Source organism: Orcinus orca, chromosome 3 (assembly GCF_937001465.1).
Source record: "Orcinus orca chromosome 3, mOrcOrc1.1, whole genome shotgun sequence".
Lineage (NCBI taxonomy): Eukaryota > Metazoa > Chordata > Mammalia > Artiodactyla > Delphinidae > Orcinus > Orcinus orca.
The window spans coordinates 59,189,677-59,203,171 of record NC_064561.1 but is presented as its reverse complement, the minus strand read 5'-3'; the positions used below and the strand labels follow the sequence as shown (position 1 = coordinate 59,203,171).

Genomic DNA, 13,495 nt, shown 5'->3' with positions numbered 1-13,495 from the left:
GAGGGGCAAAGGAGGGAGGAGTCAGCCCCAGAGGCCCGCCTCCTGGCTTGACCACCCGACACTGAGTCTTCTCTCCCCCAGCCCAGCCATCCCGGCAGCCTCAGGAACCCCGTGTCCCCAGCCCCACTCCATCACTCACATAGAAGGGTGAGTTCAAAGGTCAGGGTCTCCTCGCCTCTGGCATTTCTGGCCTGGAAGGAGTAGTGGCCGGCCTCGAAGGGCTTCAGGCGAAGCAGGGTGAGGGTGGAGGTGTACCTGCGTGAGAGGAGCAGGCCATCTGGGGTGAGGACAGTAGGCTCAGACAACCACCTTATAAGGGATTTATTTTTGGTAAAGTGTCCGGGGCACAAAGGCCTTCAAGTACCCAGTCTGAGTGCCCCTGAGACATGCAAAAACCCCCAACCCGCTTCCCTTAATTGCTTCTTTCATCCGTAAAGCGCTTTTGTTCTGAGGTTTAGTAGACGTGATGTCTGTAAAATGCCAACACTGGGAGGCACATCACAGGCCCCAGTGACTGTACCTACTTTCACCACCATCACTGGGCTAAACAATCCTTGCTGAAGACGCCAGCACCCACGGCAGCTTCCATCCCTAAAGCGCCAACCCTGCCAAGAGGGGCCTTGAGAGGGGAGAGAGGCAGGATGTAGCCGTGGGCTCCAGAGAACAGGGCTCAAGTCCTAATGTTGCCATTTCCTAGCTGTGTGACCTTAGACAAGTACTTAACCTCTCTGATCCTTTGCTTCCTTTTCTGTAAGGGTGACACTTACAGTAATTAATCCACACACTCAACCTAAGGACTAAAGGGATATGTATTCAGAGTGCCTGATAGAGTGCCTGACTCATTGTAGGCACTTGTCTCTTTACTGGAAAATATCTGCAGCCATTACTAGACTAAACCCCATGGCATTCAGAGAGCAATCCTTGAGATAACTAACATCTCCTTCTTAAACTGAAAGAATTTAACTTTCTGCATGAGTCAAAATCACCATCATGAACACACACGTGGGCTGTTTGGTGCCCACGCTTATCTGCCCTGTGCTGAATGGCCCCAGATTACTATGTTTGAGGGCATCTCCCTGGTTCCTTTCCACAGTGTCCCTGTTGCTTACAGACCCCTGAAACCTATCCATGGACCAGCCTCCTTCCAGGGGTCTGCAGACTCCAGATTCAGAACTTCTGCTTTAGACGAGGGGAAGCTAGAAATCCTGGCCGGAAAGGACAAGAAGGGAACTGGGAAGAGGAAGATAAGGACAAGGGAACATCCTTGTTGATTCTGATGATCGACAACACAAGAATCCAGGAATCAAAGAGGTTTGGGCTTCTGGAGCTAGGAAGAGAACTCCAGAGAATTTGGGAGTTGGAAGATGTCTAGGGATTATCTAGCCCAGGGATGGCAAACAGGTCTCCTCTCATGAGCCAGTTATGATGGAAATATAGCCTAGAGACTGTGTTGAGAAGGACTCTGAGGCTGCATCTGGCAGGATGGGTTCAAAAATGAATTAGGAAAGGGTTCAAAAATGAATTAGGGGGCTTCCCTGGTGGCGCAGTGGTTGAGAGTCCGCCTCCCGATGCAGGGGACGCGGGTTCGTGCCCCGGTCCGGGAAGATTCCACATGCCGCGGAGCGGCTGGGCCCGTGAGCCACGGCCGCTGAGCCTGCGCGTCCGGAGCCTGTGCTCCGCAACGGGAGAGGCCACAACAGTGAGAGGTCCACGTACCGCAAAAAAAAAAAAAAAAAAAAAAAAAAAAAAAAATCAATTAGGGGTCTCGGTCACGAGTGAGGGAGGGGAAGTTATCACACACACCCCACATATTCGCTGTCCTTGATGGAGCTGTACTCTCTCATTCAAATAGAACAGCGTAAAGAAATTATCATTTTCACACTTGGTATCAGTGTTCCTCCTTGGGGAAGAAACTCTCTTGTTTAGAAAACTACCTGGGGTTAGGTCACTTTGGATGAGGAAGTAAGACCCCAAGGATAGAGTCCACAGGAGACAAGAAAAAGAGATTTCTAAAATGTTGTGCATGTGGGATGAGCACGATTCTGGGAGTGGAGAGACGGGAGGACGCAGAGTCACACGGCACTCTGTAAGAAGAGCTCTGAGCCTGTGGAGAAGAGCACAGCTGGTGAGAAATTCTCAGGGGTGGATGACCACAGGCTTTTAAAGAACTTCTGATGTATCTGTGACTGAGAGATGTTAATTCCCTCTATTCCCCAAACCTGTGTATGTGGCAGATACGTCGTGCGATTGCTATTAGGAGTGTGACTATGAGTGGAAGTCATGGGGGGGTGTCTTCTGCATTTGGATAAGTCACAGAAGAGGAGGCATAAGATCGAGACCTTGGGTGACCATCAGAAGGCACGCCCCCAAGAAATGGCAGAATTCTTGAAGAGGACATTGGATTTTCCAAGGATATAGGACAGAGGGATACACTAATTTGATCTGCATCTCAGACGCTGATGACGGATATCGAGGTTCTACGTAGTCAAGAAAAATGAGACCTAGAAACCAGAAAGGACTCGCTCCAGGTCACGCAGCAAGGTTGAGATAGGACCCAAGTGTCCTGACTCCCGGCTGAGGTGCTCCATCTGGCTGTGGGCTATGCGGATGCGAGCTAATAGGTGATACCTGTATGTGCCCTTGTTGGTTACAAAATTGAGCTTGGGCTGGTGGCCAAGGAAGGGTCCCCGGTAGGTCCAGTTAAAACTTTGCAGGCTTGGGTAGGCCTCCACCTTGACTTTGAGTTCGATCTTCTCACCCACGGTCACCTCCTGGAGGAGGTTCTGCTCAGAGGTCAAGTTCAAGTAGGCACTGTCTGGAAAGCAGAATGCACAGAGATCTGGCATTAGTGGGAAGATACCCCAGTGTGTGTGTTCATTTAGCAATCCACCCATTGAGCCAGTCCTTCAGCTGGGCCCTCCCTGAGCACCTACCATGTGCCAGGCACACAGACCCCGCCCATAACCCAGACTTGCCCTCTCTCATCTCTTTTCCCACCACCCCCAGGGCTCCAAGCTCTTCTCTTCTTCACTGAGTTCCTGGGACAACTTGGGCAAATTCCTATCCTCCTTGGCACCTCTACATCTTTATTTATGTAACGAAGAGATTGAATATATCTATGTTGTTATAACTTTATGGAAATTTTTCTAGCAGTTAAAAAAAAAGTCTGTTTTTTTTTTCCATACGCTCTCACACCCATTTCCCCTTTTTTCAGTAGTATAGTCAGTGCAGCTTCCGTATCCAGCTCTAAAGTGGGCACGTGATCCAGGCCAGCCAATCAGGGTAATCTGTCCCCTTGGGACCAGTGATTGGTTTTTGGGCCAGGCATGTGAGTCCATGACTCTAATTTCCATGATTTTTGTTGGAACTCGAGGGAAAGAGAAGCTTTCATTCCACTGGGGTTTCCAAACTTGGTGCTGCCCCGCAAGAAAAATAAAGAGCTAAGAGTTGGGAAGCAACAGATTCTTGTCCACACCTGAACACCTAAATCTAACGAAACCAGAAGCTCATATCCATGGGGGTTTTAGCTATAATTCCTCTTTTGATTAGGCCAGTTTGAGTTGATTTCTAGTACCTATAACTGAAAGAGTCTTGGCTGGTTTCTTCTAAGTAAATGCATGAATTAAAATCAAGCTGCTCTGATTGAATTGTAGGCAAAGGAGAGGTGCAAAAACTCCCACCCATTCAGCCTCTCTTTGCCTCTCATGGAAGCTACTCTAATACCCTCTTAAAATCCCAAGGCTTTGCAAAAAGACCAGATGATCTCTCAGGGCTCCTCTTCTTACTCAATTCTATGAAATCTAAAATTCACTCTTCTACCCTGTGTTGTTCCTGCTCAAAAAGCTCCCTGTGATTCCCCATCACCTCCACTATTCAGCTTGGCATTCAAGGCTCTTCTCATTCAAGTCTCCCTATGCCCATTTAGCCACGTCCCCACTTCACACACACACACACACACACACACACACACTTCTCCACCCATCTCGATGTTCTCATGTCCCCTGAACACACCACAGTCATTCCAACCTTGGATGTTGTGCTCAAGTCATTTCCTGCACCAGGAACCCCATATTCTTCCTCTCTTCTATTTAGATCCTTCTCATTCTCCAAGACTTGTACCCATTAGGGAGACTCCACCCATCCACTCCAGGCTAAAGGGAGCTCTCCTTCCTCTGGATTCCTGTTGCTTTTTTTTTTTTTTAAATTGAGGTATAGTTGATGTACAATATTTGATAAGTTTCAGGTCTACAACAGAGTGCTTCACAATTTTTAAAAGTTTTACTCCATTTACAGTTATTATAAATTAGTAGCCATATTCCTTGTGTTGTACAACATATGCTTGTAGCTTATTTATTTTATACATAGTAGTTTGTGCCTCTTAATCCTCTACCCCTATACTGCCTTTCCCATCTTCTCCCTCCCCACTGGTAACCACTAGTTTGTTCTCTATATCTGTGAGACTGCTATTTTTTGTTGTATTCATTCGTTTGTGGTACTTTTTAGATTCCACATGGAAGTGATAGCATACAATATTTGTCTTTCTCTGACCTATTTCACTTAGCATGGTACCCTCTGCTGCCCTTTGAGATGACACATTCATTAGGCACCACATCTACACTACTTCATGTATCTGGTTCCTCCTTGAGGTAGCTGTCTTCTCTCTCTGAGTTTGTGAGCTTTTAGGGCAAGGCTGTTTTCTTCTCTCTTCTCCCCTTAGCCAGCCATCCATCCATCCATCCATCCATCCATCCAAACTCCAGCCACTTCCCACCACCTCCACCATTACCACCCTAATCAAGCCACCATCACCTCTAGCTCAGGCTAGCAGTAGCCTCCTGTCTCCCTGCTTCTACCCTCATCTCCATATAGACAGTCCTCAACAGAGCACCAGAAAGCCATGTTACATCTTGTTACCTCCAAGTCAGATGATGTCACTCCTTTGTTCAGACCCTCCAATGGCACCCCATCTCTCTCAAGAGGAAAAGCCCAAGTCCTCACCTTGGCCTACGGGGACCTTCCCCTTCACCTCTGACCTCAGCTTCTACCGCTCTTCCTCTTGAGCTCCAGCCCAGCCACACTGGCTGACCTGCTCCTTGCATGTGGTGAGCATGGACCTGCCTTAACAACATTGCTTGCCCTCTGCCTGAAGCTCTCTTCTCCAAGATTCTACACGGCTTGGTCCTTCACCCACCTCAAGTCTTTGCTCAAATGTCAGCTTCCCAATAAGATCTTCCTTGATGATCACCCTATTTTAAACTGAAAACCCTATCAAACTGATTTGCTTTTTTATAATTTATTTTGCTTATTGCTGTCTTCTCCCAACAAGAGTACAAACTCCAAGTGGGCAGGGGTTTTTCTATCTCTTTCATTTGTAGCTGTATTCTCAGCATTGAGAAGTATCCGGCCATGTGTGAAGGAAAACAAACATCTACTGAGTGACTACTGTATGTCTGCACTAGAAAACAGTTAGGATTAGAATCCAAAACTGGGAGACGGTTCAATGTTCTCCTCTCCTGCCTTAGCCCTCAAATCCCCCGGCGTAGGATGGGCCCACAGCAGAGCTTAGGTGCTTCCGTAAGCCTAATGCGTTGTTTGTGCTGTGAGGGTAGCGATTCTCATGCTCCCCCCTCCCCGCCTCCCCTAGGGCTCCCATAACTTTTAACACATGAGGTGTGGCCAGACTGAAGTGACTCAGAGCCTGTCCCCACCTTGAAGAAACTCCCCTTAGCTCTGGATTCTCAGCCCAGTGGCCGCTGCTGCCTCTCACCCAATCACTCTGTCCAAAGACCCGGGAGTCATCTTGGCTCCTTTATCCTTCACCCCTTCATCCTAGCAGTCACCAAGTCCATTATCCCTCCGAAATCGTTCTGGATGACAGACTCTCCTGGGCCGCTGCCGTGGTCCAGCACCCTTCGCAATCTCTAGCCTGGACCACTGCATTAACCGCCCTCATGGGTCTCCAGCCTCTAGTCTCCCATCCAATCCACACGGCGTAGGGCTGAGCCTCCTCAAATAACATCTCCTCATGCACACTTAGCATTTACTGTATGCCAGGTCCTATTCTAGGTACTTGAAATATATATATATTCATATATTCATTTAATTCTCACAGCAATCCTATGAGATAGTTACTGTTAGCATCCCCATTTTGCAGATGGGGAAACAGAGTAAGGAACCTGCCTAAGTCATTGGTGGAGCCGGGTTGGAATGTGCCCCAGGAGTGCGGGTTCCTGACCACCACACAGTGGACCCTCTGTGCAATCTGATCTCATCACTCTCCTCTTAAAACATTTAACGACCTCCACCGGATACGATGCAAACTCCCCACCCAATTTGCCCTCAGACACTACCTTCAGCACTGCTTTCCTGTGACCATCCCTGCCTCCCCTTCACGTCCCTGCTGTTGTCAGCTTCTCTGGATGTCTCACATGCTCTTGCTCTCTTTGCCTTTGAGCCTTTGCATATGCTGTTCCCTCTGCCAGCAGTGCTGTTCCCCTTCCTTTTCCACCCCTCTGCCTGGCTAACCCACCTCCATTCTTCTGGTCCCAGCTTAGAGGCCACTTTGTCCAAGCCTTGGTTGGGAGTCTCGCTTGGTGTTCCCAGGACACCCCACACTTCCCCCATGACCGCACTGGGTGATCATTGTCTGTTCACGTGTCCCTGTGATGTGAGTTTCCCAAGCATGAAGGAAGGAATGAATGAGTGAACAGTGAAGCCCAGGAGGGAGCTACTGGACACCAATCCCCAAACAGAACTAATGATGCTGGAATGAGATGCAGCCATGCACTGTGGGACCTCCAAGGGGGGAGGGAGGGATTCTGGGGCAGGGGGCGGGGGACCTGGGAGGGCTGTCAGTGTCATGGCTCCTTAACCAGGCCCAGAAAAAGGGGACTCTAGCGAGCTGTTCTAACAATGTCTCCTCCTTCCCTGCCATCAGCTCCTTCTCTCTCAATCCCCTTATGCACCCCCTCACCCCAGGAACCCTGATGACCCTTCGCCACCACCCTGATGCTTACCTACCACCCAGAAGACCATGGAGGTGGAGTGGATGCCCCGGGCATTGGTGGCCATGCAGGTGTAGTTGCCAGCATCTTGGAAGCCTACGTGATCGAGGTTGAGCGTCAGGACTTTTTGATAACGGTTGTCATGGAAGTCGGATTGTTGAGAGATTGTGAGCTGCAGCCAGAAGGAATGGAAATGGTATACTGAGGTTGTTTAGGAATTAGAAAGATCTGGTTTCTAATTCTCAGCCTTTAAGAATTACTATCTGCCTCTCCTTGGGCAGGGACTGAACTCTGAGCCTCAGTTTCTTCATCTGCAAAATGGGACTGACACTGGCCCCATGCTCTTAGGGTCGTAGAGTAAGTGAGAAGGAGCAGGCAAATGGCACAGGGCTAGCCTGGCACACGGTAGGCACAAGGAGGAAGGATGTTCTTAGAAGCAGCCGCCATTTCCTCCTGAGAAGAGCCCCTCTTCTGTCCTCTCTCCAGAGTTTTTCTGAAAGGACCCTTACATTCCTGGGCTTCAGAGGTGGCCTAGGAACCCCTTGCTAAGTCAGAAGTGAGCTGACATGTGGCTCTTGTCTACAGGCTGGGGCAAAGGTCATGGGTCAAGGGGGTGGAGTACTGCCTCCTCCCACCAACCCCCACAAGATTTAGCGGCACGAGCCTGAGTCCTGCTTCTGGATCAGCTACTGACTGGCAGTGAGATCTTGGGTGAATCCACTCCCCTCTCTGGGTCTGGGCCATGCCCTCAGCCCAGAGAGCCAGCTTGAGGTGGGGCTGGGGGCTGCATCCAGCAGGGCCTGGCATGTCAGAAGGATGGACAGACTCCCCAGGGACTGACCTTGGTGTCTCCGTGTTGGAGGAAGACATCAAAGTTGACATCAACGTCGCTGGCTGAGCATACGATCTGGGCAGCCTCTCCTCGAATCCGCACCAGCTCTGTAGGCTTCAGTGTCAAGGTCGGGGGTCCTGGGATGACTGAGGTCAGGGCAAGGGACCCATGAACATCCAGGCCAGAGCTGTCACTCTGCTTCCTGCCATGGGCCAGGCTCCCATTCCAAATCCTGGGAGGCAGCCCCGACACCTCAGTTTTCCCCACGACAAGTCCTGTCTCCTAAATAGACCTTGAAAAGTCCCCTTTGCTCCATCACCAGTGCCTCTCCCCAATCTCACCCTCCTTCTCTGCTCTGGACCCCTTCAGGCACCTGGGAGGCCTCCCTCCTTCCTCGCAGCGGCCAAAGGGAGGTCTTTGCAATGAAAATTGGATCACGCCTCTCTCTCGTGACAATATTCAGTGGCTTTTCATCATCACTCTCAGAATAAAAGCCGAAGTCCCTCCCACCTCCCCAGGCCCCGCTCCTGACCCGTGGACACCTGCCACCCTCCACTCCCCCAGCTGCCTTTCCCACCGCACAGCCTTTCCCACCCGGCGACTCTGCACTTGCCCTTCCTTCCAGGAATGCCTTCTCCCACGCTTTGACTGCCTGCCTCTGCTCATCCTTCAGATCTTTAGCTCAGACATTCCTCGGAGAGGCCTCCTGTCACAGCTTCGCTGAATTAGCCTCATCCCCCACCCCACCGCCCCATATTTCTTCAGCTTGATTTCTTGATCATCACAATTGGTATTTACTGACTTTCTCTCCCGTCTGTCTCCCCAGTAAATGTCAGATCCATGAAGACGCTATCCCTCACAGCTAGCCCAGTGCCTAAAACATAGTAGGAATTGAATGAATATTTCTAGCTGTTGCTGTTGTTGAAAGATAACCTAATTCAGTTCCTCAAGGTCCAGACACTAAGGGACTCACCCGTGGTCACTGAGAGGGTCATGGCCGAACTAGAGCCCAGTGCTCTCTCTGCAAAGTGCAGGGAAAGGGCCTTCATGGCTCCCTCTGCCCACAGGGTGGGGTCCTTTGACTTCCTGGACAGTTTCGTGGCCTCAGAGCACAGGGCCTTGGGTCAGCCATGCCGCTCTGACCCTGGCCTCATTACAGGCACCTGATTCCTGTCTCAAGCCCAGGTTATGAGCCTGGGGTCCTGCTGACGCATACCAATCCTTCCAGAAACCAGAATCCCGTCCACCAGCCCAGCAGAGACAAGGGGGAATAGGAATGAGACTTCACCAGCATTTTTGCCCCCCAGAGAGAGGTGTCCCACGCACCCGCCACCACGATGTCCCATCGCCTGGCTCACTACCCCCCTTCCTGTGCCCAGCACCCAGCATCAGACCGGCACTGAGTGGGAAATCCACGTCTGAGAGTGTGGGAGAGCTTCGGGCCCTCCTTCCGTTCCTGGAACATTCGAAGCCTGTTCCCAGCTCATGACTATGTACCTGCTGTTTCCTCTGCTGTTTCCACCTTCTCGTAATTCACATTTCAGCTCAAATAAAATGTCACTCTCTCCATGAGCCACCCCCCCACTCCCACACACTCTATTCCATCTCCCTGCTCAATGATTTTCACAGCCTGTCTCACGATCTGAGACCACCTTGCCCGTTGAGTTATTGGCTTATGTATGCTCTGCCTTTCTGTGCCCGACACCTTACCGTCTTGCCCCAGTAGATGCCCCATAGATCACTCTGTCGCGATTGGGAGGAAGAGATGAAACAAAGCCCCCCCTCCCCCCTCCCCCATTACCTCCCCTCAGGCCAGGCGCCAGCTCTCCGTCCCTCCCGGCCCACACACCTTTCTGAACTTTAAGCCGGATGCTGAGGGACTTCACCATCCTGCCGTCCACCCGAGCACTGCACTCATAGTCCTGGCTTTCGATGAACTTGGCCTTGTGGATGATGAAGCCGTGCGAGGGCAAGAAGGAGTAGTTGGTTTGGCGCAAGACAGGTCGGCCACGCACCCGCACCAGCGAGACGCCTGCCCCCAGCGCTGGGTCCGTGAGCAGGCAGGGCAGCAGCGCATCCTGACCCTCCATCACCGTCACTTCCTCGACCAGGACCCTCCAGGGCCGAACAGGGTCTGGGGAATGTGGGGATACAGGGTTACAACTGCCTTCCCTCCACCAGGCCATAGAGGTCCCTGGACATTGGTGACAGGGAAGCTCGGAGATGCTGATCATTTGCCTGAGGTCACACTATACCAGGGAAGCTCAGCTGATGCTTGGGGCTCTGAAGCCAGGTCCAGCCCCACTATTTAATGCTGTGTGACCTTGGGCAAATGACTCAACCTCTCTGAGCCTTTGGAAAATGGGCAGAATCACAGAACCACCTCACAGGGTTGTTGTGAGGACAACGTTAAATTAGAAGCACTGCCACAGGTCCTTGTTCGTGGCAGGTACTCAGCAAATGTGCAGCTGGCTTATTGTGATTGTTAACATTAGGGCCCAGCCCTCCTGCGCATTCGTGGTGGGACCTGCTTGGCTAGTCCTCTTGGGAGTGGGCTCACAGTCCTCACCTTTGACATAGAGATGGATGGTGGCGCTGCCCCCCAGGGGGTCTCCACGCTCAGTGCAGCGGTAGGTTCCCGTGTTTAGGAAGGTGGCATTGTTCGTGGTGAGGATGCCGCTGGGGGCGTCAGCGTCCAGAGTCCAGTAGGTGGAAATGGGGCCATCCCATTCCACGCTGCCGTTGCTCACACATCTCAAGGTCACGGCTGTGCCTGGCTCCACGACCAGCTCAGGGCCACTGGGCTCTATCACCGGGACCCCCTGACCTGGTGACGGGGTGGGGGTGGCAAACAGAATTGAGGCCTGAGGTGACACCGCCTCGGCCACACCCTGCCTCTGAGATGGGTGCTGCCCCGGCAGGGGTGATGCTGGTTCTGGGGTTCAGCTGTGACTTGCAGGATCACCTTGAACAAGTTCCTGCCCCTCTCTAGTCACTTGCTCAGGCCCCCAGCCCAAAGCTGCTGTGATGACTGATGTCTCTGATGGAAGGGTATTGGGAGATTTCTCGGCCTCCAACCCAGCCGCTGTCCCATGGGGGCTCCCCCAGCTTCTGGCCTCAGTCTCACTGGCAATGACTGCATCATTCTCCCCAGGAGTGGACTCCTTCAGCCCCATGTACAAAGTGGGCTACATCCCTGCTGCTAAGCCCAGCACCCAGCTCAAAGAAGGGGCTTCAGACAAGCAAAGGAAGAAACAAATGAATGGAATGTTCATGGCAGAGTCCTCTGAGTTAATTTACACGGGGAAGAAGAAAAGCAGTGTAGGATCTTAGCCCAGCAGAGTTAGACAGGTTCAGAAGTCTTCTGTCGTGCCCACTCCCATCATTGGACGTCTGGTCTAGAACACAGTAAGATGGTTCAGAGGCTCTGTGTCTCAGTTTCCTCACTTATAAAATGGGGACCATAATTGTACCCATTTATTGGGATAGATACCAGGAGATTTAAACGCATGGAGAGCCTTTAGAACATCACCTGTCACCAAATATAAATACTCAGTAAGGTTAGCCCTTATGTTTATTACCTAGTCCACCCCCAGCAACCCACCCTGACATCCCAGCACTGCTGCGTTTACTAGGGAGACAATCTCTTTTAAGGAAAATTTTCTTGAAGGAGAAAAGAGAACTTGAAACTCATCTCAGGCCCTCCGGGAAGAAGGCCCATCGCCTCTGCAGCGTCAGCATTTTTCCAGGGCCTAAAATAGGGGCAGTGGAGGGAAGTGAGAGCTGATTCAAGGCCTTGGAGGGGCTGCCAGGCGCCCTCCAGCCTGTGCAGGCGGAAGCACATTGCTGGCGTCCGGCCCAGACCCGGTTTCCGCTCAGCCTGCAGCCCTTCTCCCAGAGATGCTCTCACTTCTGCTTCCCGGCCACGGGGAGAGAACCCCTCGCCCCCAGGACAGGGGGTACCACCTGCTGGGCATTGGCATATCTCAGGCTGTGGGTCCTGGCTCTGCCACTGACCCACTAGGTACCCCTAGTGAGTCTAAACCTTCTGTCCCAGCGATGGGGCCACGGACACGCTAGCCCTGAGGGCACCAGTTAAATTCAGGGACTCTACGTCGTCCTGCACGAAAGTTCCTTAAATAGGTCTTTCCATCCACTGCCCCACCACCCCGCCCTCACCATAGACACCAGAACTGGAAAGATCCTCTCTGTCAAATGATATCAGGATGGCTTATGTTTTCATTTTGTACCCATCAGAGGTGCGCAGCCCCTCTGCCCGAGCTTCTGATCGGCATAAAGGATTGAGTGAATACTACCAAAGCCAACACCTGAGGGTTGTAGCCAGCACTCCTGTGCTGCTGAACACCAGGGATGGGGACAAACATCATTTCTGGCAGGCTGTTGGCAAGTCCCAACCGAGTGGGTGCTGGCCTATTACTGCTGCAGCCGTGCAGGGCCCCAGGCAGGGTTGTATCGTAGGAAAGAGCTTGGATCGTGGGGTCACACCAACCTGGGTCTAAAACTTGGTTTTCCCCTGCTAACTGCGTAGGTTGCTTAACCTCTGACCCTCAGGCTACTCTTCCATCCAATGAGAAGAATCCCAATTCCCACGGCTGAGAGGTCTTAGGAGGATTCAGTGAGGTGATATGCTGCCTCTGGCTCATCAACTCTCCTGCCCTGGGTTACTGGCTTCAACTGCTACACTTCTAGCCTTCCCTCTGGTCCTGACACTCTGATAGCTGAAGTCTTTAACTTTTAAAGATCACAGCCTATGCCTGTAACCTCCCCAGGTCTCAGATTCTGTGATTCTGTATTCCGCTTCTGCCCCCGCCTGGTCTCACAGGTGCCTACTCCCTTCCCCTCCCCTGCTCTGTCCTCTAGCTCTGGCCTCGGCCTCCTGGAAATGTAGTCAGAGAGGCATCTCTCTTGTTTCGTCCTGTCATCTCAAATATTCACGCAGGACAGGGCTGACACCCTCAACTTCCGCCCCAGCTCCCCACTGCTGGCTTGGCTGACAGGAAGAAAAAGCCTGCTCCTGGTAGGGCCGTCCTCCCTGGGCTGGGGCTGGACCCCTTCTGCCCCTTCACCCCACCGTCTCATCTCCCCAAACCTCCCCACCCCCTCCCACTTGTCTGGGAGACCCCTCTCCATCATCAGCTCCCAGGATGTGCCCCAACTTCCACTCCTCTCCCCCAAAACACACACACGCAGCACAGACCAAGGCCTGGGGCAGAGCTCCCTCCTCAGCCCAGGCTCTTGGCGCGCCTCTCCCGGTCGCTAGCGCGCTCTGATCCTGTCCCCCAACTTTCTCACAGCAGCCCCCTGCCCCCCGCCACTCACCACCGGTCTACTGGGCTGAAAGCTTAGGTTTCCACCCTGCTGTCCCCATCTCTTCTTTCCTTTGAGGCTAGATGCTGGATAGCCCCTCCACCTTCCAACAGTCCCCCACAGGCAGGTTCTGGGCAGGAGGACAGGACAAAGCAGTGAAATAAAACCCGCGGAGCTTTTTAGGGTGAGGGGAATAGTCTCTATCTTAACTGAGTTGGTGGGGACACAAGTGTGTACACTTGTCACATCTCATCGAATGTACACTTAAGAATTTGTGCTTTCTACTATGTGTAAATTACATCTCAACAAAAGAGAACGGACATGCAAGCCC

At 52.0% G+C, this 13,495-nt stretch overlaps 2 protein-coding genes across 7 annotated transcripts in view; one reads left to right on the top strand and one right to left on the bottom strand.

Annotated features, from left to right (window-relative positions):
• The window catches only part of HMGXB3 (HMG-box containing 3), an 83,470-nt gene extending 74,084 nt beyond the window's left edge, over window positions 1-9,386 (top strand). For 2 of the 5 annotated variants that reach the window (XM_033406769.2, XM_033406767.2), the window contains one exon: window positions 9,065-9,384. In XM_033406769.2, the coding sequence (XP_033262660.1) occupies window positions 9,065-9,325 (261 nt within the window). In that variant the 3' untranslated portion in view covers window positions 9,326-9,384. Of the gene's footprint in view, window positions 1-7,589; window positions 7,789-9,064 lie in introns of those variants that run through there. The other 3 variants (XM_033406768.2, XM_033406776.2, XM_033406773.2) reach the window with 3 other exon arrangements.
• Window positions 1-13,495, bottom strand: part of CSF1R (colony stimulating factor 1 receptor) — a 30,364-nt gene that overhangs the window by 15,321 nt on the left and 1,548 nt on the right. Inside the window, exons 2-8 of one of the 2 annotated variants that reach the window (XM_049707134.1) lie at window positions 13,177-13,294; window positions 10,406-10,663; window positions 9,686-9,970; window positions 7,846-7,982; window positions 7,017-7,176; window positions 2,629-2,815; window positions 140-255 (exon numbers count right to left, since the gene is read on the bottom strand). In XM_049707134.1, the coding sequence (XP_049563091.1) occupies window positions 140-255; window positions 2,629-2,815; window positions 7,017-7,176; window positions 7,846-7,982; window positions 9,686-9,926 (841 nt within the window). In that variant the 5' untranslated portion in view covers window positions 9,927-9,970; window positions 10,406-10,663; window positions 13,177-13,294. The remainder of the gene's footprint in view (window positions 1-139; window positions 256-2,628; window positions 2,816-7,016; window positions 7,177-7,845; window positions 7,983-9,685; window positions 9,971-10,405; window positions 10,664-13,176; window positions 13,295-13,495) is intronic. The other variant, XM_004280358.3, reaches the window with a different exon arrangement.